The 22,546-nt window shown below is 58.4% G+C and overlaps 1 protein-coding gene across 5 annotated transcripts in view; it reads left to right on the top strand.

Moving 5' to 3' along the window:
- LOC142475369 (putative HIT-like protein Synpcc7942_1390) overlaps positions 1 to 16,326 on the top strand; it is a 32,643-nt gene extending 16,317 nt beyond the window's left edge. For all 5 annotated transcript variants that reach the window (XM_075581286.1, XM_075581285.1, XM_075581284.1 and 2 more), the window contains 2 exons: positions 94 to 166; positions 16,065 to 16,326. In XM_075581286.1, the coding sequence (XP_075437401.1) occupies positions 94 to 166; positions 16,065 to 16,156 (165 nt within the window). In that variant the 3' untranslated portion in view covers positions 16,157 to 16,326. The remainder of the gene's footprint in view (positions 1 to 93; positions 167 to 16,064) is intronic.
- The last annotated feature ends 6,220 nt before the right edge of the window (positions 16,327 to 22,546 follow it).

Genomic DNA, 22,546 nt, shown 5'->3' with positions numbered 1-22,546 from the left:
ACTGTGCCCCCCCCCGAATATACTGTGCCCCCCCCCCCGAATATACTGTGCCCCCCCAGAATATACTGTGCCCCCCTCTTATCTGCCTTGCAGCTGCTGGGACACCTGCTCGTCACCGCCAGCCTCCTGGCGCAGAAAGAGAATCTGACAGACGGGTACAGGCTGGGTGAGAGCCGGGACCCGCGTTACTCACACCTCCCGCTTCTTACTATACTTACTCTCTCTCGCTGTCTCTGTCTCTCTCTCTCTCGGCTGTCTCGGTCTCTCTCTCTCTCTCTCGGCTGTCTCGGTCTCTCTCTCTCTCTCGGCTGTCTCGGTCTCTCTCTCTCGGCTGTCTCGGTCTCTCTCTCTCTCGGCTGTCTCTGTCTCTCTCTCTCTCTCGGCTGTCTCGGTCTCTCTCTCTCTCGGCTGTCTCTGTCTCTCTCTCTCGGCTGTCTCGGTCTCTCTCGGCTGTCTCGGTCTCTCTCTCTCTCTCTCTCTCTCTCGGCTGTCTCTGTCTCTCTCTCTCTCTCGTCTGTCTCGGTCTCTCTCTCTCTCGGCTGTCTCTGTCTCTCTCTCTCGGCTGTCTCTGTCTCTCTCTCTCTCGGCTGTCTCGGTCTCTCTCTCTCGGCTGTCTCTGTCTCTCTCTCTCTCTCGGCTGTCTCTGTCTCTCTCTCTCTCTCGGCTGTCTCGGTCTCTGTCTCTCTCTCGGCTGTCTCGGTCTCTCTCTCTCTCGGCTGTCTCGGTCTCTCTTGGCTGTCTCGGTCTCTCTCGGCTGTCTCTGTCTCTCTCGGCTGTCTCTGTCTCTCTCGGCTGTCTCTGTCTCTCTCTCTCGGCTGTCTCTGTCGCTCTCTCTCTCGGCTGTCTCGGTCTCTCTCTCTCGGCTATCTCTGTCTCTCTCTCTCTCTCGGCTGTCTCGGTCTCTCTCTCTCGGCTGTCTCTGTCTCTCTCTCTCTCGGCTGTCTCTGTCTCTCTCGGCTGTCTCGGTCTCTCTCTCTCGGCTGTCTCGGTCTCTCTCTCGGCTGTCTCGGTCTCTCTCTCTCGGCTGTCTCGGTCTCTCTCTCTCGGCTGTCTCGGTCTCTCTCTCTCGGCTGTCTCGGTCTCTCTCTCTCGGCTGTCTCGGTCTCTCTCTCTCGGCTGTCTCGGTCTCTCTCGGCTGTCTCGGTCTCTCTCTCTCGGCTGTCTCGGTCTCTCTCTCTCTCGGTCTCTCTCTCTCGGCTGTCTCGGTCTCTCTCTCTCGGCTGTCTCGGTCTCTCTCTCGGCTGTCTCGGTCTCTCTCTCTCGGCTGTCTCTGCCTCTCTCTCTCTCGGCTGTCTCGGTCTCTCTCTCTCTCTCTCTCGGCTGTCTCTGTCTCTCTCTCTCTCTCGGCTGTCTCGGTCTCTCTCTCTCTCTCGGCTGTCTCGGTCTTTCTCTCTCTCGGCTGTCTCTGTCTCTCTCTCTCTCTCGGCTGTCTCGGTCTCTCTCTCTCTCGGCTGTCTCTGTCTCTCTCTCTCGGCTGTCTCGGTCTCTCTCTCTCTCGGCTGTCTCGGTCTCTCTCTCTCTCTCTCTCTCTTGGCTGTCTCTGTCTCTCTCTCTCTCTCGTCTGTCTCGGTCTCTCTCTCTCTCGGCTGTCTCTGTCTCTCTCTCTCTCTCGGCTGTCTCTCTCTCTCTCGGCTGTCTCGGTCTCTCTCTCTCGGCTGTCTCTGTCTCTCTCTCTCTCTCGGCTGTCTCTGTCTCTCTCTCTCTCTCGGCTGTCTCTGTCTCTGTCTCTCTCTCGGCTGTCACGGTCTCTCTCTCTCTCGGCTGTCTCGGTCTCTCTCGGCTGTCTCTGTCTCTCTCGGCTGTCTCTGTCTCTCTCGGCTGTCTCTGTCTCTCTCTCTCGGCTGTCTCTGTCGCTCTCTCTCTCGGCTGTCTCTGTCTCTCTCTCTCGGCTGTCTCGGTCTCTCTCTCTCTCGGCTGTCTCTCTCTCTCGGCTGTCTCGGTCTCTCTCTCTCTCGGCTGTCTCGGTCTCTCTCTCTCTCTCTCTCTCGGCTGTCTCTGTCTCTCTCTCTCTCTCTCTCTCTCTCGGCTGTCTCTGTCTCTCTCTCTCTCTCGGCTGTCTCTGTCTCTCTCTCTCTCTCGGCTGTCTCGGTCTCTCTCTCTCTCGGCTGTCTCTGTCTCTCTCTCTCTCTCGGCTGTCTCGGTCTCTCTCTCTCTCGGCTGTCTCTGTCTCTCTCTCTCGGCTGTCTCGGTCTCTCTCTCTCTCGGCTGTCTCGGTCTCTCTCTCTCTCGGCTGTCTCTGTCTCTCTCTCTCTCGTCTGTCTCGGTCTCTCTCTCTCTCCGCTGTCTCTGTCTCTCTCTCTCTCTCGGCTGTCTCTGTCTCTCTCTCTCTCGGCTGTCTCGGTCTCTCTCTCTCGGCTGTCTCGGTCTCTCTCTCTCTCGGCTGTCTCGGTCTCTCTCGGCTGTCTCTGTCTCTCTCGGCTGTCTCTGTCTCTCTCGGCTGTCTCTGTCTCTCTCTCTCGGCTGTCTCTGTCGCTCTCTCTCTCGGCTGTCTCGGTCTCTCTCTCTCGGCTGTCTCGGTCTCTCTCTCTCGGCTGTCTCGGTCTCTCTCTCTCTCGGCTGTCTCGGTCTCTCTCTCTCGGCTGTCTCTGTCTCTCTCTCTCTCGGCTGTCTCTGTCTCTCTCTCTCTCTCGGCTGTCTCGGTCTCTCTCTCTCGGCTGTCTCGGTCTCTCTCTCTCTCGGCTGTCTCTGTCTCTCTCTCTCTCTCTCGGCTGTCTCGGTCTCTCTCTCTCTCGGCTGTCTCTGTCTCTCTCTCTCGGCTGTCTCGGTCTCTCTCTCTCTCGGCTGTCTCTGTCTCTCTCTCTCTCGGCTGTCTCTGTCTCTCTCTCTCTCTCGGCTGTCTCGGTCTCTCTCTCTCTCTCGGCTGTCTCGGTCTCTCTCTCTCGGCTGTCTCGGTCTCTCTCTCAGCTGTCTCTGTCTCTCTCTCTCGGCTGTCTCGGTCTCTCTCTCTCTCGGCTGTCTCGGTCACTCTCTCTCTCTCTCTCTCTCGGCTGTCTCTGTCTCTCTCTCTCTCTCGGCTGTCTCTGTCTCTCTCTCTCTCGGCTGTCTCTGTCTCTCTCTCTCTCTCGGCTGTCTCTGTCTCTGTCTCTCTCTCGGCTGTCTCGGTCTCTCTCTCGGCTGTCTCGGTCTCTCTCGGCTGTCTCTGTCTCTCTCGGCTGTCTCTGTCTCTCTCGGCTGTCTCTGTCTCTCTCTCTCGGCTGTCTCTGTCGCTCTCTCTCTCGGCTGTCTCGGTCTCTCTCTCTCGGCTGTCTCGGTCTCTCTCTCTCGGCTGTCTCGGTCTCTCTCTCTCGGCTATCTCTGTCTCTCTCTCTCGGCTGTCTCGGTCTCTCTCTCTCGGCTGTCTCTGTCTCTCTCTCTCTCGGCTGTCTCTGTCTCTCTCTCTCTCGGCTGTCTCTGTCTCTCTCGGCTGTCTCGGTCTCTCTCTCTCGGCTGTCTCGGTCTCTCTCTCGGCTGTCTCGGTCTCTCTCTCTCGGCTGTCTCGGTCTCTCTCTCTCGGCTGTCTCGGTCTCTCTCTCTCGGCTGTCTCGATCTCTCTCTCTCGGCTGTCTCGATCTCTCTCTCTCGGCTGTCTCGGTCTCTCTCTCTCGGCTGTCTCGGTCTCTCTCTCTCGGCTGTCTCGGTCTCTCTCTCTCGGCTGTCTCGGTCTCTCTCTCTCGGCTGTCTCTCTCGGCTGTCTCGGTCTCTCTCTCTCGGCTGTCTCGGTCTCTCTCTCTCTCGGCTGTCTCGGTCTCTCTCTCTCGGCTGTCTCTGCCTCTCTCTCTCTCGGCTGTCTCGGTCTCTCTCTCTCTCTCTCTCTCTCGGCTGTCTCTGTCTCTCTCTCGGCTGTCTCGGTCTCTCTCTCTCTCTCGGCTGTCTCTGTCTCTCTCTCTCTCTCGGCTGTCTCTGTCTCTCTCTCTCTCTCGGCTGTCTCGGTCTCTCTCTCTCTCGGCTGTCTCTGTCTCTCTCTCTCGGCTGTCTCGGTCTCTCTCTCTCTCGGCTGTCTCGGTCTCTCTCTCTCGGCTGTCTCTGTCTCTCTCTCTCTCTCGGCTGTCTCTGTCTCTCTCTCTCTCTCGGCTGTCTCTGTCTCTGTCTCTCTCTCGGCTGTCTCGGTCTCTCTCTCTCTCGGCTGTCTCGGTCTCTCTCGGCTGTCTCTGTCTCTCTCGGCTGTCTCTGTCTCTCTCTCTCGGCTGTCTCTGTCGCTCTCTCTCTCGGCTGTCTCGGTCTCTCTCTCTCGGCTGTCTCGGTCTCTCTCTCTCGGCTATCTCTGTCTCTCTCTCTCTCTCGGCTGTCTCGGTCTCTCTCTCTCGGCTGTCTCTGTCTCTCTCTCTCTCGGCTGTCTCTGTCTCTCTCTCTCTCGGCTGTCTCTGTCTCTCTCGGCTGTCTCGGTCTCTCTCTCTCGGCTGTCTCGGTCTCTCTCTCGGCTGTCTCGGTCTCTCTCTCTCGGCTGTCTCGGTCTCTCTCTCTCGGCTGTCTCGGTCTCTCTCTCTCGGCTGTCTCGATCTCTCTCTCTCGGCTGTCTCGGTCTCTCTCTCTCGGCTGTCTCGGTCTCTCTCTCTCGGCTGTCTCGGTCTCTCTCGGCTGTCTCGGTCTCTCTCTCTCGGCTGTCTCGGTCTCTCTCTCTCTCGGTCTCTCTCTCTCTCGGTCTCTCTCTCTCGGCTGTCTCGGTCTCTCTCTCTCGGCTGTCTCGGTCTCTCTCTCTCTCGGCTGTCTCGGTCTCTCTCTCTCGGCTGTCTCTGCCTCTCTCTCTCTCGGCTGTCTCGGTCTCTCTCTCTCTCTCTCTCTCGGCTGTCTCTGTCTCTCTCTCTCTCTCTCTCTCTCTCGGCTGTCTCGGTCTCTCTCTCTCTCGGCTGTCTCTGTCTCTCTCTCTCGGCTGTCTCGGTCTCTCTCTCTCGGCTGTCTCGGTCTCTCTCTCTCTCTCTCGGCTGTCTCTGTCTCTCTCTCTCTCTCGTCTGTCTCGGTCTCTCTCTCTCTCGGCTGTCTCTGTCTCTGTCTCTCTCTCGGCTGTCTCTGTCTCTCTCTCTCTCGGCTGTCTCGGTCTCTCTCTCTCGGCTGTCTCTCTCTCTCTCGGCTGTCTCGGTCTCTCTCTCGGCTGTCTCGGTCTCTCTCTCTCTCGGCTGTCTCGGTCTCTCTCTCTCGGCTGTCTCTTTCTCTCTCTCTCTCTCTCTCGGCTGTCTCTGTCTCTCTCTCTCTCTCTCTCTCTCTCGGCTGTCTCTGTCTCTCTCTCTCTCGGCTGTCTCGGTCTCTCTCTCTCTCGGCTGTCTCGGTCTCTCTCGGCTGTCTCTGTCTCTCTCGGCTGTCTCTGTCTCTCTCTCTCGGCTGTCTCTGTCGCTCTCTCTCTCGGCTGTCTCGGTCTCTCTCTCTCGGCTGTCTCGGTCTCTCTCGGCTGTCTCGGTCTCTCTCTCTCGGCTATCTCTGTCTCTCTCTCTCTCGGCTGTCTCGGTCTCTCTCTCTCGGCTGTCTCTGTCTCTCTCTCTCGCGGCTGTCTCTGTCTCTCTCTCTCTCGGCTGTCTCTGTCTCTCTCGGCTGTCTCGGTCTCTCTCTCTCGGCTGTCTCGGTCTCTCTCTCGGCTGTCTCGGTCTCTCTCTCTCGGCTGTCTCGGTCTCTCTCTCTCGGCTGTCTCGGTCTCTCTCTCTCGGCTGTCTCGATCTCTCTCTCTCGGCTGTCTCGGTCTCTCTCTCTCGGCTGTCTCGGTCTCTCTCTCTCGGCTGTCTCTGTCTCTCTCTCTCGGCTGTCTCTGTCTCTCTCTCTCTCTCGGCTGTCTCTGTCTCTCTCTCTCTCTCGGCTGTCTCGGTCTCTCTCTCTCTCGGCTGTCTCGGTCTCTCTCTCTCGGCTGTCTCTGTCGCTCTCTCTCTCGGCTGTCTCGGTCTCTCTCTCTCGGCTGTCTCGGTCTCTCTCTCTCGGATGTCTCGGTCTCTCTCTCTCTCGGCTGTCTCGGTCTCTCTCTCTCGGCTGTCTCGGTCTCTCTCTCTCTCGGTCTCTCTCTCTCGGCTGTCTCGGTCTCTCTCTCTCGGCTGTCTCGGTCTCTCTCTCTCTCGGCTGTCTCGGTCTCTCTCTCTTGGCTGTCTCGGTCTCTCTCTCTCGGCTGTCTCGGTCTCTCTCTCTCGGCTGTCTCGGTCTCTCTGCCTCTCTCTCTCTCGGCTGTCTCGGTCTCTCTCTCGGCTGTCTCGGTCTCTCTCTCGGCTGTCTCGGTCTCTCTCTCTCTTGGCTGTCTCGGTCTCTCTGCCTCTCTCTCGGCTGTCTCGGTCTCTCTGCCTCTCTCTCTCTCGGCTGTCTCGGTCTCTCTCTCGGCTGTCTCGGTCTCTCTCTCTCGGCTGTCTCGGTCTCTCTCTCTCGGCTGTCTCGGTCTCTCTCTCTCGGCTGTCTCGGTCTCTCTCTCTCTCGGCTGTCTCGGTCTCTCTCTCGGCTGTCTCGGTCTCTCTCTCTCTCGGCTGTCTCGGTCTCTCTCTCTCGGCTGTCTCGGTCTCTCTCTCTCTCGGTCTCTCTCTCTCGGCTGTCTCGGTCTCTCTCTCTCGGCTGTCTCGGTCTCTCTCTCTCTCGGCTGTCTCGGTCTCTCTCTCTCGGCTGTCTCGGTCTCTCTCTCTCGGCTGTCTCGGTCTCTCTCGGCTGTCTCGGTCTCTCTCGGTTGTCTCGGTCTCTCTCGGCTGTCTCGGTCTCTCTCTCTCTTGGCTGTCTCGGTCTCTCTGCCTCTCTCTCGGCTGTCTCGGTCTCTCTGCCTCTCTCTCTCTCGGCTGTCTCGGTCTCTCTCTCGGCTGTCTCGGTCTCTCTCTCGGCTGTCTCGGTCTCTCTCTCTCTTGGCTGTCTCGGTCTCTCTCTCTCGGCTGTCTCTGTCTCTCTCTCTCTCTCTCGGCTGTCTCTGTCTCTCTCTCTCTCTGGCTGTCTCGGTCTCTCTCTCTCTCGGCTGTCTCGGTCTCTCTCTCGGCTGTCTCGGTCTCTCTCTCGGCTGTCTCGGTCTCTCTCGGCTGTCTCAGTCTCTCTCTCTCGGCTGTCTCGGGTCTCTCTCTCTCGGCTGTCTCTGTCTCTCTCTCTCGGCTGTCTCGGTCTCTCTCTCTTGGTCTCTCTCTCGGCTGTCTCGGTCTCTCTCTCTCGGCTGTCTCGGTCTCTCTCTCTCTCGGCTGTCTCGGTCTCTCTCTCTCGGCTGTCTCGGTCTCTCTCTCTCGGCTGTCTCGGTCTCTCTCTCTCGGCTGTCTCGGTCTCTCTCTCTCTCGGCTGTCTCGGTCTCTCTCTCTCGGCTGTCTCGGTCTCTCTCTCGGCTGTCTCGGTCTCTCTCTCGGCTGTCTCGGTCTCTCTCTCTCGGCTGTCTCGGTCTCTCTCTCTCTCGGCTGTCTCGGTCTCTCTCTCTCGGCTGTCTCGGTCTCTCTCTCTCTCGGTCTCTCTCTCTCTCGCTGTCTCGGTCTCTCTCTCTCGGCTGTCTCGGTCTCTCTCTCTCTCTCGGCTGTCTCGGTCTCTCTCTCGGCTGTCTCGGTCTCTCTCTCTCGGCTGTCTCGGTCTCTCTCTCTCGGCTGTCTTGGTCTCTCTCTCTCGGCTGTCTCGGTCTCTCTCGCTGTCTCGGTCTCTCTCGGCTGTCTCGGTCTCTCTCGGCTGTCTCGGTCTCTCTCTCTCGACTGTCTCGGTCTCTCTCTCTCGGTCTCTCTCTCTCTTCGGCTGTCTCGGTCTCTCTGCCTCTCTCTCGGCTGTCTCGGTCTCTCTGCTCTCTCTCTCTCGGCTGTCTCGGTCTCTCTCTCGGCTGTCTCGGTCTCTCTCTCTCGGCTGTCTCGGTCTCTCTCGGCTGTCTCGGTCTCTCTCTCTCGGCTGTCTCGGTCTCTCTCTCTCGGCTGTCTCTGTCTCTCTCTCTCGGCTGTCTCGGTCTCTCTCTCTTGGTCTCTCTCTCTCGGCTGTCTCGGTCTCTCTCTCTCGGCTGTCTCGGTCCTCTCTCTCTCGGCTGTCTCGGTCTCTCTCTCTCTCGGCTGTCTCGGTCTCTCTCTCTCGGCTGTCTCGGTCTCTCTCTCTCGCTGTCTCGGTCTCTCTCTCTCGGCTGTCTCGGTCTCTCTCTCGTCTCGGCTGTCTCGGGTCTCTCTTCTCTCTCGGCTGTCTCGGTCTCTCTCTCGGCTGTCTCGGTCTCTCTCTCTCTCGGCTGTCTCGGTCTCTCTCTCTCGGCTGTCTCGGTCTCTCTCTCTCTCAGCTGTCTCGGTCTCTCTCTCTCGGCTGTCTCAGTCTCTCTCTCTCTTGGCTGTCTCGGTCTCTCTGCCTCTCTCTCGGCTGTCTCGGTCTCTCTGCTCTCTCTCTATCGGCTGTCTCGGTCTCTCTCTCGGCTGTCTCGGTCTCTCTCTCGGCTGTCTCGGTCTCTCTCTCTCTTGGCTGTCTCGGTCTCTCTGCCTCTCTCTCGGCTGTCTCGGTCTCTCTGCCTCTCTCTCTCTCGGCTGTCTCGGTCTCTCTCTCGGCTGTCTCGGTCTCTCTCTCGGCTGTCTCGGTCTCTCTCTCGGCTGTCTCGGTCTCTCTCTCGCTGTCTCGGTCTCTCTCTCTCAGCTGTCTCGGTCTCTCTCTCGGCTGTCTCGGTCTCTGTCTCGGCTGTCTCGGTCTCTCTCTCCCTCTTGGCTGTCTCGGTCTCTCTCTCTCGGCTGTCTCGGTCTCTCTCTCTCTCGGCTGTCTCGGTCTCTCTCTCTCTCTCGGCTGTCTCGGTCTCTCTCTCTCTCGGCTGTCTCGGTCTCTCTCTCTCGGCTGTCTCGGTCTCTCTCTCTCTCGGCTGTCTCGGTCTCTCTCTCTCGACTGTCTCGGTCTCTCTCTCTCGCTGTCTCGGTCTCTCTCTCTCGGCTGTCTCGGTCTCTCTCTCTCGGCTGTCTCGGTCTCTCTCTCTCGCTGTCTCGGTCTCTCTCTCTCGGCTGTCTCGGTCTCTCTCTCTCGGCTGTCTCGGTCTCTCTCTCGGCTGTCTCGGTCTCCCTCTCTCGGCTGTCTCGGTCTCTCTCTCTCGGCTGTCTCGGTCTCTCTCTCTCGGCTGTCTCGGTCTCTCTCTCTCGGCTGTCTCGGTCTCTCTCTCTCGGCTGTCTCGGTCTCTCTCTCTCGGCTGTCTCGGTCTCTCTCTCTCGGCTGTCTCGGTCTCTCTCTCTCGGCTGTCTCGGTCTCTCTCGGCTGTCTCGGTCTCTCTCTCTCGGCTGTCTCGGTCTCTCTCTCTCGGCTGTCTCGGTCTCTCTCTCTCGGCTGTCTCGGTCTCTCTGCCTCTCTCTCGACTGTCTCGGTCTCTCTGCCTCTCTCTCTCTCGGCTGTCTCGGTCTCTCTCTCGGCTGTCTCGGTCTCTCTCTCTGCTGTCTCGGTCTCTCTCTCTCGGCTGTCTCGGTCTCTCTCTCAGCTGTCTCGGTCTCTCTCTCGGCTGTCTCGGTCTCTCTCTCGGCTGTCTCGGTCTCTCTCTCTCGGCTGACTCGGTCTCTCTCTCTCGGCTGTCTCGGTCTCTCTCTGTCGGCTGTCTCGGTCTCTCTCGGCTGTCTCGGTCTCTCTCGGCTGTCTTGGTCTCTCTCTCTCGGCTGTCTCGGTCTCTCTCTCTCTCGGCTGTCTCGTCTCTCTCTCTCGGCTGTTTCGGTCTCTCTCTCTGCTGTCTCGGTCTCTCTGCCTCTCTCTCTCGACTGTCTCGGTCTCTCTGCCTCTCTCTCTCGGCTGTCTCGGTCTCTCTCTCTCGGCTGTCTCGGTCTCTCTCTCGGCTGTCTCGGTCTCTCTGCCTCTCTCTCAGCGGTCTCTCTGCCTCTCTCTCGGCTGTCTCGGTCTCTCTCTCGGCTGTCTCGGTCTCTCTCCTCGGCTGTCTCGGTCTCTCTCTCGGCTGTCTCGGTCTCTCTCTCGGCTGTCTCGGTCTCTTCTCTCGGCTGTCTCGGTCTCTCTCGGCTGTCTCGGTCTCTCTGCCTCTCTCTCTCGGCTGTCTCGGTCTCTCTCTCGGCTGTCTCGGTCTCTCTCTCGACTGTCTCGGTCTCTCTCTCTCGACTGTCTCGGTCTCTCTCTCTTGGCTGTCTCGGTCTCTCTCTCTCGGCTGTCTCGGTCTCTCTCTCTCGGCTTTCTCGGTCTCTCTCTCTCGGCTGTCTCTGCGCCGTCTCGGTCTCTCTGCCTCTCTCGGCCGTCTCGGTCTCTCTGCCTCTATCTCGGTCTCTCTCGGCTGTGTCTGCGCTCTCTGGCTGTCTCTGCACTCTCTGGCTGTCTCTGCTCTGTCTCTGGCTGTCTCTGCTCTGTTTCTTGCTTGTCTCTGCTCTGTCTCTGGCTGTCTCTGCTCTGTCTCTGCTCTGTCTGGCTGTCTCTGCTCTGTCTCTGGCTGTCTCTGCTCTGTCTCTGGCTGTCTCGCTCTCTCTCTGGCTGTCTCGGCTCTCTCTCTGGCTGTCTCGGCTCTCTCTGGCTGTCACTGCGCTCTCTCTGGCTGTCTCTGTGCTCTCTCGGCTGTCTCTGCGCTCTCTCGGCTGTTTCTGCGCTCTCTCGGGCTGTCTCTGCGCTCTCTCGGCTGTCTCTGCGCTCTCTCGGCTGTCTCTGCGCTCTCTCGGCTGTCTCTGCGCTCTCTCGGCTGTCTCTGCGCTCTCTCTGCGCTCTCTCGGCTGTCTCTGCGCTCTCTCTGGCTGTCTCTGCGCTCTCTCTGGCTGTCTCTGCGCTCTCTCGGCTGTCTCTGCGCTCTCTCGGCTGTCTCTGCGCTCTCTCGGCTGTCTCTGCGCTCTCTCTGGCTGTCTCTGCGCTCTCTCGGCGCTCTCTCGGCTGTGTCTGCTCTCTCTCGGCTGTCTCTGTGCTCTCTCGGCTGTCTCTGCGGTCTCTCGGCTGTCTCTGCGCTCTTTCGGCTGTCTCTGCGCTCTCTCGGCTGTGTCTCCGCTCTCGGCTGTGTCTGCGCTCTCTCGGCTGTGTCTGCGCTCTCTCGGCTGTGTCTGCGCTCTCTCTGGTTATCTCTGCGCTCTCTCGGCTGTCTCTGCTCTCTCTGGCTGTGTCTGCGCTCTCTCTGGCTGTGTCTGCGCTCTCTCGGCTGTGTCTGCGCTCTCTCTGGTTATCTCTGCGCTCTCTCGGCTGTCTCTGCTCTCTCTGGCTGTGTCTGCGCTCTCTCGGCTGTGTCTGCGCTCTCTCGGCTGTGTCTGCGCTCTCTCGGCTGTCTCTGCGCTCTCTCGGTGTCTCTCTGAAGGTCTCTCTCTGTCTCTGCGCTCTCTCGGCTGTGTCTGCGCTCTCTCGGCTGTCTCTGCGCTCTCTCGGCTGTGTCTATGCTCTCTCTGTCTGTCTCTGCGCTCTCTCGGCTGTCTGTGCGCTCTCTCGGCTGTCTCTGCGCTCTCTCGGCTGTGTCTGCGCTCTCTCGGCTGTCTCTGCGCTCTCTCGGCTGTCTCTGCGCTCTCTCGGCTGTCTCTGCGCTCTCTCGGCTGTGTCCTGCGCTCTCTCTGGCTGTGTCTGCGCTCTCTCGGCTGTGTCTGCGCTCTCTCTGCGCTCTGTCTGCGCTCTCTCGGCTGTGTCTGCGCTCTCTCGGCTGTGTCTGCGCTCTCTCGGCTGTCTCTGCGCTCTCTCGGCTGTGTCTGCGCTCTCTCGCTGTGTTTGCGCTCTCTCGGCTGTGTCTGCGCTCTCTCGGCTGTGTCTGCGCTCTCTGGCTGTCTCTGCGCTCTCTCTGGCTGTCTCTGCGCTCTCTCGGCTGTCTCTGCGCTCTCTCGGCTGTCTCTGCGCTCTCTCGGCTGTCTCTGCGCTCTCTCGGCTGTCTCTGCGCTCTCTCTGGCTGTCTCTGCGCTCTCTCGGCTGTCTCTGCGCTCTCTCTCGGCTGTCTCGGTCTCTCTGCCTCTATCTCGGTCTCTCTCGGCTGTGTCTGCGCTCTCTCTGGCTGTCTCTGCACTCTCTGGCTGTCTCTGCTCTGTCTCTGGCTGTCTCTGCTCTGTTTCTTGCTTGTCTCTGCTCTGTCTCTGGCTGTCTCTGCTCTGTCTGGCTGTCTCTGCTCTGTCTCTGCTCTGTCTCTGCTCTGTCTCTGGCTGTCTCGGCTCTCTCTCTGGCGGTCTCGGCTCTCTCTCTGGCTGTCTCGGCTCTCTCTCTGCTGTCTCGGCTCTCTCTGGCTGTCACTGCGCTCTCTCTGGCTGTCTCTGTGCTCTCTCGGCTGTCTCTGCGCTCTCTCGGCTGTTTCTGCGCTCTCTCGGGCTGTCTCTGCGCTCTCTCGGCTGTCTCTGCGCTCTCTCGGCTGTCTCTGCGCTCTCTCGGCTGTCTCTGCGCTCTCTCGGCTGTCTCTGCGCTCTCTCGGCTGTCTCTGCGCTCTCTCTGCGCTCTCTCGGCTGTCTCTGCGCTCTCTCTGGCTGTCTCTGCGCTCTCTCTGGCTGTCTCTGCGCTCTCTCGGCTGTCTCTGCGCTCTCTCGGCTGTCTCTGCGCTCTCTCGGCTGTCTCTGCGCTCTCTCTGGCTGTCTCTGCGCTCTCTCGGCGCTCTCTCGGCTGTGTCTGCTCTCTCTCGGCTGTCTCTGTGCTCTCTCGGCTGTCTCTGCGGTCTCTCGGCTGTCTCTGCGCTCTTTCGGCTGTCTCTGCGCTCTCTCGGCTGTGTCTCCGCTCTCAGGCTGTGTCTGCGCTCTCTCGGCTGTGTCTGCGCTCTCTCGGCTGTGTCTGCGCTCTCTCTGGTTATCTCTGCGCTCTCTCGGCTGTCTCTGCTCTCTCTGGCTGTGTCTGCGCTCTCTCTGGCTGTGTCTGCGCTCTCTCGGCTGTGTCTGCGCTCTCTCTGGTTATCTCTGCGCTCTCTCGGCTGTCTCTGCTCTCTCTGGCTGTGTCTGCGCTCTCTCGGCTGTGTCTGCGCTCTCTCGGCTGTGTCTGCGCTCTCTCGGCTGTCTCTGCGCTCTCTCGGGTGTCTCTCTGAAGGTCTCTCTCTGTCTCTGCGCTCTCTCGGCTGTGTCTGCGCTCTCTCGGCTGTCTCTGCGCTCTCTCGGCTGTGTCTGTGCTCTCTCTGGCTGTCTCTGCGCTCTCTCGGCTGTCTGTGCGCTCTCTCGGCTGTCTCTGCGCTCTCTCGGCTGTCTCTGCGCTCTCTCGGCTGTCTCTGCGCTCTCTCGGCTGTCTCTCTGAAGGTCTCTCTCTGTCTCTGCGCTCTCTCGGCTGTCTCTGCGCTCTCTTGGCTGTCTCTGCGCTCTCTCTGGCTGTCTCTGCGCTCTCTCGGCTGTCTCTGCGCTCTCTCGGCTGTCTCTGCGCTCTCTCGGCTGTCTCTGCGCTCTCTCTGGCTGTCTCTGCGCTCTCTCGGCTGTGTCTGCGCTCTCTCGGCTGTCTCTGCGCTCTCTCGGCTGTCTCTGCGCTCTCTCGGCTGTCTCTGCGCTCTCTCGGCTGTCTCTGCGCTCTCTCTCTGTCTCTGCGCTCTCTCGGCTGTCTCTGCGCTCTCTCGGCTGTCTCTGCGCTCTCTCGGCTGTCTCTGTGAAGGTCTCTCTCTGTCTCTGCGCTCTCTCGGCTGTGTCTCCGCTCTCGGCTGTGTCTGCGCTCTCTCGGCTGTGTCTGCGCTCTCTCGGCTGTGTCTGCGCTCTCTCTGGTTATCTCTGCGCTCTCTCGCTGTCTCTGCTCTCTCTGGCTGTGTCTGCGCTCTCTCGGCTGTGTCTGCGCTCTCTCTGGTTATCTCTGCGCTCTCTCGGCTGTCTCTGCTCTCTCTGGCTGTGTCTGCGCTCTCTCAGCTGTGTCTGCGCTCTCTCGGCTGTGTCTGCGCTCTCTCGGCTGTCTCTGTGCTCTCTCGGTGTCTCTCTGAAGGTCTCTCTCTGTCTCTGCGCTCTCTCTGGCTGTCTCTGCGCTCTCTCGGCTGTCTCTGCGCTCTCTCGGCTGTCTCTGCGCTCTCTCGGCTGTCTCTGCGCTCTCTCGGCTGTGTCTGTGCTCTCTCTGGCTGTCTCTGCGCTCTCTCGGCTGTGTCTGCGCTCTCTCTGGCTGTGTCTGCGCTCTCTCTGGCTGTCTCTGCGCTCTCTCTGGCTGTCTCTGCGCTCTTTTGGCTGTCTCTGCGCTCTCTCGGCTGTCTCTGCGCTCTTTTGGCTGTCTCTGCGCTCTCTCGGCTGTCTCTCTGAAGGTCTCTCGGCTGTCTCTGCGCTCTCTCGGCTGTGTCTGCGCTCTCTCGGCTGTGTCTGCGCTCTCTCGGCTGTCTCTGCGCTCTCTCGGCTGTCTCTCTGAAGGTCTCTCTGTCTCTGCGCTCTCTCGGCTGTCTCTGCGCTCTCTCGGCTGTCTCTGCGCTCTCTCTCTGTCTCTGCGCTCTCTCGGCTGTCTCTGCGCTCTCTCGGCTGTCTCTGCGCTCTCTCGGCTGTCTCTCTGAAGGTCTCTCTGTCTCTGCGCTCTCTCGGCTGTCTCTGCGCTCTCTCGGCTGTCTCTGCGCTCTCTCTCTGTCTCTGCGCTCTCTCGGCTCTCTCTGCGCTCTCTCGGCTCTCTCTGCGCTCTCTCGGCTGTCCTCTGCGCTCTCTCGGCTGTCTCTGCGCTCTCTCGGCTGTCTCTGCGCTCTCTCGGCTGTCTCTGCGCTCTCTCGGCTGTCTCTGCGCTCTCTCGGCTGTCTCTGCGCTCTCTCGGCTGTCTCTGCGCTCTCTCGGCTCTCTCTGCGCTCTCTCGGCTGTCTCTCGGAAGGTCTCTCGGCTGTCTCTGCGCTCTCTCGGCTGTCTCTGCGCTCTCTCGGCTGTCTCTGCGCTCTCTCGGCTGTCTCTGCGCTCTCTCGGCTGTGTCTGCGCTCTCTCGGCTCTCTCTGCGCTCTCTCGGCTGTCTCTGCGCTCTCTCGGCTGTCTCTGCGCTCTCTCGGCTGTGTCTGCGCTCTCTCGGCTGTCTCTGCGCTCTCTCGGCTGTCTCTGCGCTCTCTCGGCTGTCTCTGCGCTCTCTCGGCTGTCTCTGCGCTCTCTCGGCTGTCTCTCTGCGCTCTCTCGGCTGTCTCTGCGCTCTCTCGGCTGTCTCTGCGCTCTCTCGGCTGTCTCTGCGCTCTCTCGGCTGTCTCTGCGCTCTCTCGGCTGTGTCTGCGCTCTCTCGGCTCTCTCTGCGCTCTCTCGGCTGTCTCTGCGCTCTCTCTGTCTCTGCGCTCTCTCTCTGTCTCTGCGCTCTCTCGGCTGTCTCTGCGCTCTCTCGGCTGTCTCTGCGCTCTCTCGGCTGTCTCTGCGCTCTCTCTCTGTCTCTGCGCTCTCTCGGCTGTCTCTGCGCTCTCTCGGCTGTCTCTGCGCTCTCTCGGCTGTCTCTGCGCTCTCTCGGCTGTCTCTGCGCTCTCTCTCTGTCTCTGCGCTCTCTCGGCTGTCTCTGCGCTCTCTCGGCTGTCTCTCGGAAGGTCTCTCTCTGTCTCTGCGCTCTCTCGGCTGTCTCTGCGCTCTCTCGGCTGTCTCTCGGAAGGTCTCTCTCTGTCTCTGCGCTCTCTCGGCTGTCTCTGCGCTCTCTCGGCTGTCTCTCGGAAGGTCTCTCTCTGTCTCTGCGCTCTCTCGGCTGTCTCTGCGCTCTCTCGGCTGTCTCTGCGCTCTCTCGGCTGTCTCTGCGCTCTCTCGGCTGTCTCTGCGCTCTCTCTCTGTCTCTGCGCTCTCTCGGCTGTCTCTGCGCTCTGTCTGCGCTCTCTCGGCTGTCTCTGCGCTCTCTCGGCTGTCTCTGCGCTCTCTCTCTGTCTCTGCGCTCTCTCGGCTGTCTCTGCGCTCTCTCTCTGTCTCTGCGCTCTCTCGGCTGTCTCTGCGCTCTCTCTCTGTCTCTGCGCTCTCTCGGCTCTCTCTGCGCTCTCTCGGCTGTCTCTCTGAAGGTCTCTCTGTCTCTGCGCTCTCTCGGCTGTCTCTGCGCTCTCTCGGCTGTCTCTGCGCTCTCTCGGCTGTCTCTGCGCTCTCTCGGCTGTCTCTGCGCTCTCTCGGCTGTCTCTGCGCTCTCTCGGCTGTCTCTGCGCTCTCTCGGCTGTCTCTGCGCTCTCTCTGCGCTCTGTCTGCGCTCTCTCGGCTGTCTCTGCGCTCTCTCGGCTGTCTCTGCGCTCTCTCGGCTGTCTCTGCGCTCTCTCGGCTGTCTCTGCGCTCTCTCGGCTGTGTCTGCGCTCTCTCGGCTGTGTCTGCGTTCTCTCGGCTGTGTCTGCGCTCTCTCGGCTGTCTCTGCGCTCTCTCTCTGTCTCTGCGCTCTCTCGGCTGTCTCTGCGCTCTCTCGGCTGTCTCTGCGCTCTCTCGGCTGTCTCTGCGCTCTCTCGGCTGTCTCTCTGAAGGTCTCTCTGTCTCTTGCAGTGATTAATGACGGGGAGCTGGGCGCTCAGTCCGTGTATCACCTCCACGTGCACGTACTGGGGGGGCGGCAGATGGCGTGGCCCCCGGGGTAACGGGCGTGGCCCCCGGGGTAACGGGCGTGGCCCCCGGGGTAACGGGCGTGGCCCCCGGGGTAACGGGCGTGGCCCCCGGGGTAACGGGCGTGGCCGTGAAAGAGACGTCACCTTCCTATTACCCGCTCTAATGGGTCACTATATACAGACAAATAAACACATGTATAATGTACCGGTCACTGTGTCAGTCTGTCCGGCGGGGCGTTACATGTATAATGTACCGGTCCCTGTGTCAGTCTGTCCGGCGGGGCGTTACTTACATGTATAATGTACCGGTCCCTGTGTCAGTCTGTCCGGCGGGGCGTTACATGTATAATGTACCGGTCACTGTGTCAGTCTGTCCGGCGGGGCGTTACATGTATAATGTACCGGTCACTGTGTCAGTCTGTCCGGCGGGGCGTTACTTACATGTATAATGTACCGGTCACTGTGTCAGTCTGTCCGGCGGGGCGTTACATGTATAATGTACCGGTCACTGTGTCAGTCTGTCCGGCGGGGCGTTACTTACATGTATAATGTACCGGTCACTGTGTCAGTCTGTCCGGCGGGGCGTTACATGTATAATGTACCGGTCACTGTGTCAGTCTGTCCGGCGGGGCGTTACTTACATGTATAATGTACCGGTCACTGTGTCAGTCTGTCCGGCGGGGCGTTACTTACATGTATAATGTACCGGTCACTGTGTCAGTCTGTCCGGCGGGGCGTTACTTACATGTATAATGTACCGGTCCCTGTGTCAGTCTGTCCGGCGGGGCGTTACATGTATAATGTACCGGTCCCTGTGTCAGTCTGTCCGGCGGGGCGTTACTTACATGTATAATGTACCGGTCACTGTGTCAGTCTGTCCGGCGGGGCGTTACATGTATAATGTACCGGTCACTGTGTCAGTCTGTCCGGCGGGGCGTTACATGTATAATGTACCGGTCACTGTGTCAGTCTGTCCGGCGGGGCGTTACTTACATGTATAATGTACCGGTCACTGTGTCAGTCTGTCCGGCGGGGCGTTACTTACATGTATAATGTACCGGTCCCTGTGTCAGTCTGTCCGGCGGGGTGTTACTTACATGTATAATGTACCGGTCACTGTGTCAGTCTGTCCGGCAGGGCGTTACATGTATAATGTACCGGTCACTGTGTCAGTCTGTCCGGCGGGGCGTTACTTACATGTATAATGTACCGGTCACTGTGTCAGTCTGTCCGGCGGGGCGTTACTTACATGTATAATGTACCGGTCACTGTGTCAGTCTGTCCGGCGGGGCGTTACTTACATGTATAATGTACCGGTCCCTGTGTCAGTCTGTCCGGCGGGGCGTTACATGTATAATGTACCGGTCCCTGTGTCAGTCTGTCCGGCGGGGCGTTACTTACATGTATAATGTACCGGTCACTGTGTCAGTCTGTCCGGCGGGGCGTTACATGTATAATGTACCGGTCACTGTGTCAGTCTGTCCGGCGGGGCGTTACATGTATAATGTACCGGTCACTGTGTCAGTCTGTCCGGCGGGGCGTTACTTACATGTATAATGTACCGGTCACTGTGTCAGTCTGTCCGGCGGGGCGTTACTTACATGTATAATGTACCGGTCACTGTGTCAGTCTGTTCGGCTGGGCGTTACATGTATAATGTACCGGTCACTGTGTCAGTCTGTCCGGCGGGGCGTTACATGTATAATGTACCGGTCACTGTGTCAGTCTGTCCGGCGGGGCGTTACATGTATAATGTACCGGTCACTGTGTCAGTCTGTCCGGCGGGGCGTTACATGTATAATGTACCGGTCACTGTGTCAGTCTGTCCGGCGGGGCGTTACATGTATAATGTACCGGTCACTGTGTCAGTCTGTCCGGCGGGGCGTTACATGTATAATGTACCGGTCACTGTGTCAGTCTGTCCGGCGGGGCGTTACATGTATAATGTACCGGTCACTGTGTCAGTCTGTCCGGCGGGGCGTTACATGTATAATGTACCGGTCACTGTGTCAGTCTGTCCGGCGGGGCGTTACATGTATAATGTACCGGTCACTGTGTCAGTCTGTCCGGCGGGGCGTTACATGTATAATGTACCGGTCACTGTGTCAGTCTGTCCGGCGGGGCGTTACATGTATAATGTACCGGTCACTGTGTCAGTCTGTCCGGCGGGGCGTTACATGTATAATGTACCGGTCACTGTGTCAGTCTGTCCGGCGGGGCGTTACATGTATAATGTACCGGTCACTGTGTCAGTCTGTCCGGCGGGGCGTTACTTACATGTATAATGTACCGGTCCCTGTGTCAGTCTGTCCGGCGGGGCGTTACTTACATGTATAATGTACCGGTCACTGTGTCAGTCTGTCCGGCGGGGCGTTACTTACATGTATAATGTACCGGTCACTGTGTCAGTCTGTCCGGCGGGGCGTTACTTACATGTATAATGTACCGGTCACTGTGTCAGTCTGTCCGGCGGGGCGTTACTTACATGTATAATGTACCGGTCACTGTGTCAGTCTGTCCGGCGGGGCGTTACTTACATGTATAATGTACCGGTCACTGTGTCAGTCTGTCCGGCGGGGCGTTACATGTATAATGTACCGGTCACTGTGTCAGTCTGTCCGGCGGGGCGTTACTTACATGTATAATGTACCGGTCACTGTGTCAGTCTGTCCGGCGGGGCGTTACTTACATGTATAATGTACCGGTCACTGTGTCAGTCTGTCCGGCGGGGCGTTACTTACATGTATAATGTACCGGTCACTGTGTCAGTCTGTCCGGCGGGGCGTTACTTACATGTATAATGTACCGGTCACTGTGTCAGTCTGTCCGGCGGGGCGTTACTTACATGTATAATGTACCGGTCACTGTGTCAGTCTGTCCGGCGGGGCGTTACTTACATGTATAATGTACCGGTCACTGTGTCAGTCTGTCCGGCGGGGCGTTACATGTATAATGTACCGGTCCCTGTGTCAGTCTGTCCGGCGGGGCGTTACTTACATGTATAATGTACCGGTCACTGTGTCAGTCTGTCCGGCGGGGCGTTACTTACATGTATAATGTACCGGTCACTGTGTCAGTCTGTCCGGCGGGGCGTTACATGTATAATGTACCGGTCACTGTGTCAGTCTGTCCGGCGGGGCGTTACTTACATGTATAATGTACCGGTCACTGTGTCAGTCTGTCCGGCGGGGCGTTACTTACATGTATAATGTACCGGTCACTGTGTCAGTCTGTCCGGCGGGGCGTTACATGTATAATGTACCGGTCACTGTGTCAGTCTGTCCGGCGGGGCGTTACTTACATGTATAATGTACCGGTCACTGTGTCAGTCTGTCCGGCGGGGCGTTACTTACATGTATAATGTACCGGTCACTGTGTCAGTCTGTCCGGCGGGGCGTTACTTACATGTATAATGTACCGGTCACTGTGTCAGTCTGTCCGGCGGGGCGTTACATGTATAATGTACCGGTCACTGTGTCAGTCTGTCCGGCGGGGCGTTACTTACATGTATAATGTACCGGTCACTGTGTCAGTCTGTCCGGCGGGGCGTTACTTACATGTATAATGTACCGGTCACTGTGTCAGTCTGTCCGGCGGGGCGTTACTTACATGTATAATGTACCGGTCACTGTGTCAGTCTGTCCGGCGGGGCGTTACTTACATGTATAATGTACCGGTCACTGTGTCAGTCTGTCCGGCGGGGCGTTACTTACATGTATAATGTACCGGTCACTGTGTCAGTCTGTCCGGCGGGGCGTTACATGTATAATGTACCGGTCACTGTGTCAGTCTGTCCGGCGGGGCGTTACTTACATGTATAATGTACCGGTCACTGTGTCAGTCTGTCCGGCGGGGCGTTACATGTATAATGTACCGGTCACTGTGTCAGTCTGTCCGGCGGGGCGTTACTTACATGTATAATGTACCGGTCACTGTGTCAGTCTGTCCGGCGGGGCGTTACATGTATAATGTACCGGTCACTGTGTCAGTCTGTCCGGCGGGGCGTTACATGTATAATGTACCGGTCACTGTGTCAGTCTGTCCGGCGGGGCGTTACATGTATAATGTACCGGTCACTGTGTCAGTCTGTCCGGCGGGGCGTTACTTACATGTATAATGTACCGGTCACTGTGTCAGTCTGTCCGGCGGGGCGTTACTTACATGTATAATGTACCGGTCACTGTGTCAGTCTGTCCGGCGGGGCGTTACTTACATGTATAATGTACCGGTCACTGTGTCAGTCTGTCCGGCGGGGCGTTACATGTATAATGTACCGGTCACTGTGTCAGTCTGTCCGGCGGGGCGTTACTTACATGTATAATGTACCGGTCACTGTGTCAGTCTGTCCGGCGGGGCGTTACTTACATGTATAATGTACCGGTCACTGTGTCAGTCTGTCCGGCGGGGCGTTACATGTATAATGTACCGGTCACTGTGTCAGTCTGTCCGGCGGGGCGTTACATGTATAATGTACCGGTCACTGTGTCAGTCTGTCCGGCGGGGCGTTACATGTATAATGTACCGGTCACTGTGTCAGTCTGTCCGGCGGGGCGTTACATGTATAATGTACCGGTCACTGTGTCAGTCTGTCCGGCGGGGCGTTACATGTATAATGTACCGGTCACTGTGTCAGTCTGTCCGGCGGGGCGTTACTTACATGTATAATGTACCGGTCACTGTGTCAGTCTGTCCGGCGGGGCGTTACTTACATGTATAATGTACCGGTCACTGTGTCAGTCTGTCCGGCGGGGCGTTACTTACATGTATAATGTACCGGTCACTGTGTCAGTCTGTCCGGCGGGGCGTTACATGTATAATGTACCGGTCACTGTGTCAGTCTGTCCGGCGGGGCGTTACTTACATGTATAATGTACCGGTCACTGTGTCAGTCTGTCCGGCGGGGCGTTACATGTATAATGTACCGGTCCCTGTGTCAGTCTGTCCGGCGGGGCGTTACATGTATAATGTACCGGTCACTGTGTCAGTCTGTCCGGCGGGGCGTTACTTACATGTATAATGTACCGGTCACTGTGTCAGTCTGTCCGGCGGGGCGTTACTTACATGTATAATGTACCGGTCACTGTGTCAGTCTGTCCGGCGGGGCGTTACTTACATGTATAATGTACCGGTCACTGTGTCAGTCTGTCCGGCGGGGCGTTACATGTATAATGTACCGGTCACTGTGTCAGTCTGTCCGGCGGGGCGTTACATGTATAATGTACCGGTCACTGTGTCAGTCTGTCCGGCGGGGCGTTACTTACATGTATAATGTACCGGTCACTGTGTCAGTCTGTCCGGCGGGGCGTTACTTACATGTATAATGTACCGGTCACTGTGTCAGTCTGTCCGGCGGGGCGTTACTTACATGTATAATGTACCGGTCACTGTGTCAGTCTGTCCGGCGGGGCGTTACATGTATAATGTACCGGTCACTGTGTCAGTCTGTCCGGCGGGGCGTTACATGTATAATGTACCGGTCACTGTGTCAGTCTGTCCGGCGGGGCGTTACTTACATGTATAATGTACCGGTCACTGTGTCAGTCTGTCCGGCGGGGCGTTACTTACATGTATAATGTACCGGTCACTGTGTCAGTCTGTCCGGCGGGGCGTTACATGTATAATGTACCGGTCACTGTGTCAGTCTGTCCGGCGGGGCGTTACTTACATGTATAATGTACCGGTCACTGTGTCAGTCTGTCCGGCGGGGCGTTACTACATGTATAATGTACCGTCCCTGTGTCAGTCTGTCCGGCGGGGCGTTACTTACATGTATAATGTACCGGTCACTGTGTCAGTCTGTCCGGCGGGGCGTTACTTACATGTATAATGTACCGGTCACTGTGTCAGTCTGTCCGGCGGGGCGTTACTTACATGTATAATGTACCGGTCACTGTGTCAGTCTGTCCGGCGGGGCGTTACTTACATGTATAATGTACCGGTCACTGTGTCAGTCTGTCCGGCGGGGCGTTACTACATGTATAATGTACCGGTCACTGTGTCAGTCTGTCCGGCGGGGCGTTACATGTATAATGTACCGGTCACTGTGTCAGTCTGTCCGGCGGGGCGTTACTTACATGTATAATGTACCGGTCACTGTGTCAGTCTGTCCGGCGGGGCGTTACTTACATGTATAATGTACCGGTCACTGTGTCAGTCTGTCCGGCGGGGCGTTACATGTATAATGTACCGGTCACTGTGTCAGTCTGTCCGGCGGGGCGTTACTTACATGTATAATGTACCGGTCACTGTGTCAGTCTGTCCGGCGGGGCGTTACTTACATGTATAATGTACCGGTCACTGTGTCAGTCTGTCCGGCGGGGCGTTACTTACATGTATAATGTACCGGTCACTGTGTCAGTCTGTCCGGCGGGGCGTTACTTACATGTATAATGTACCGGTCACTGTGTCAGTCTGTCCGGCGGG

The sequence above is a fragment of the Ascaphus truei genome, unplaced genomic scaffold, assembly GCF_040206685.1.
Source record: "Ascaphus truei isolate aAscTru1 unplaced genomic scaffold, aAscTru1.hap1 HAP1_SCAFFOLD_1195, whole genome shotgun sequence".
Lineage (NCBI taxonomy): Eukaryota > Metazoa > Chordata > Amphibia > Anura > Ascaphidae > Ascaphus > Ascaphus truei.
Note: the sequence above shows the minus strand (reverse complement) of the source record. Positions and strands in the feature narration are given on the sequence as shown.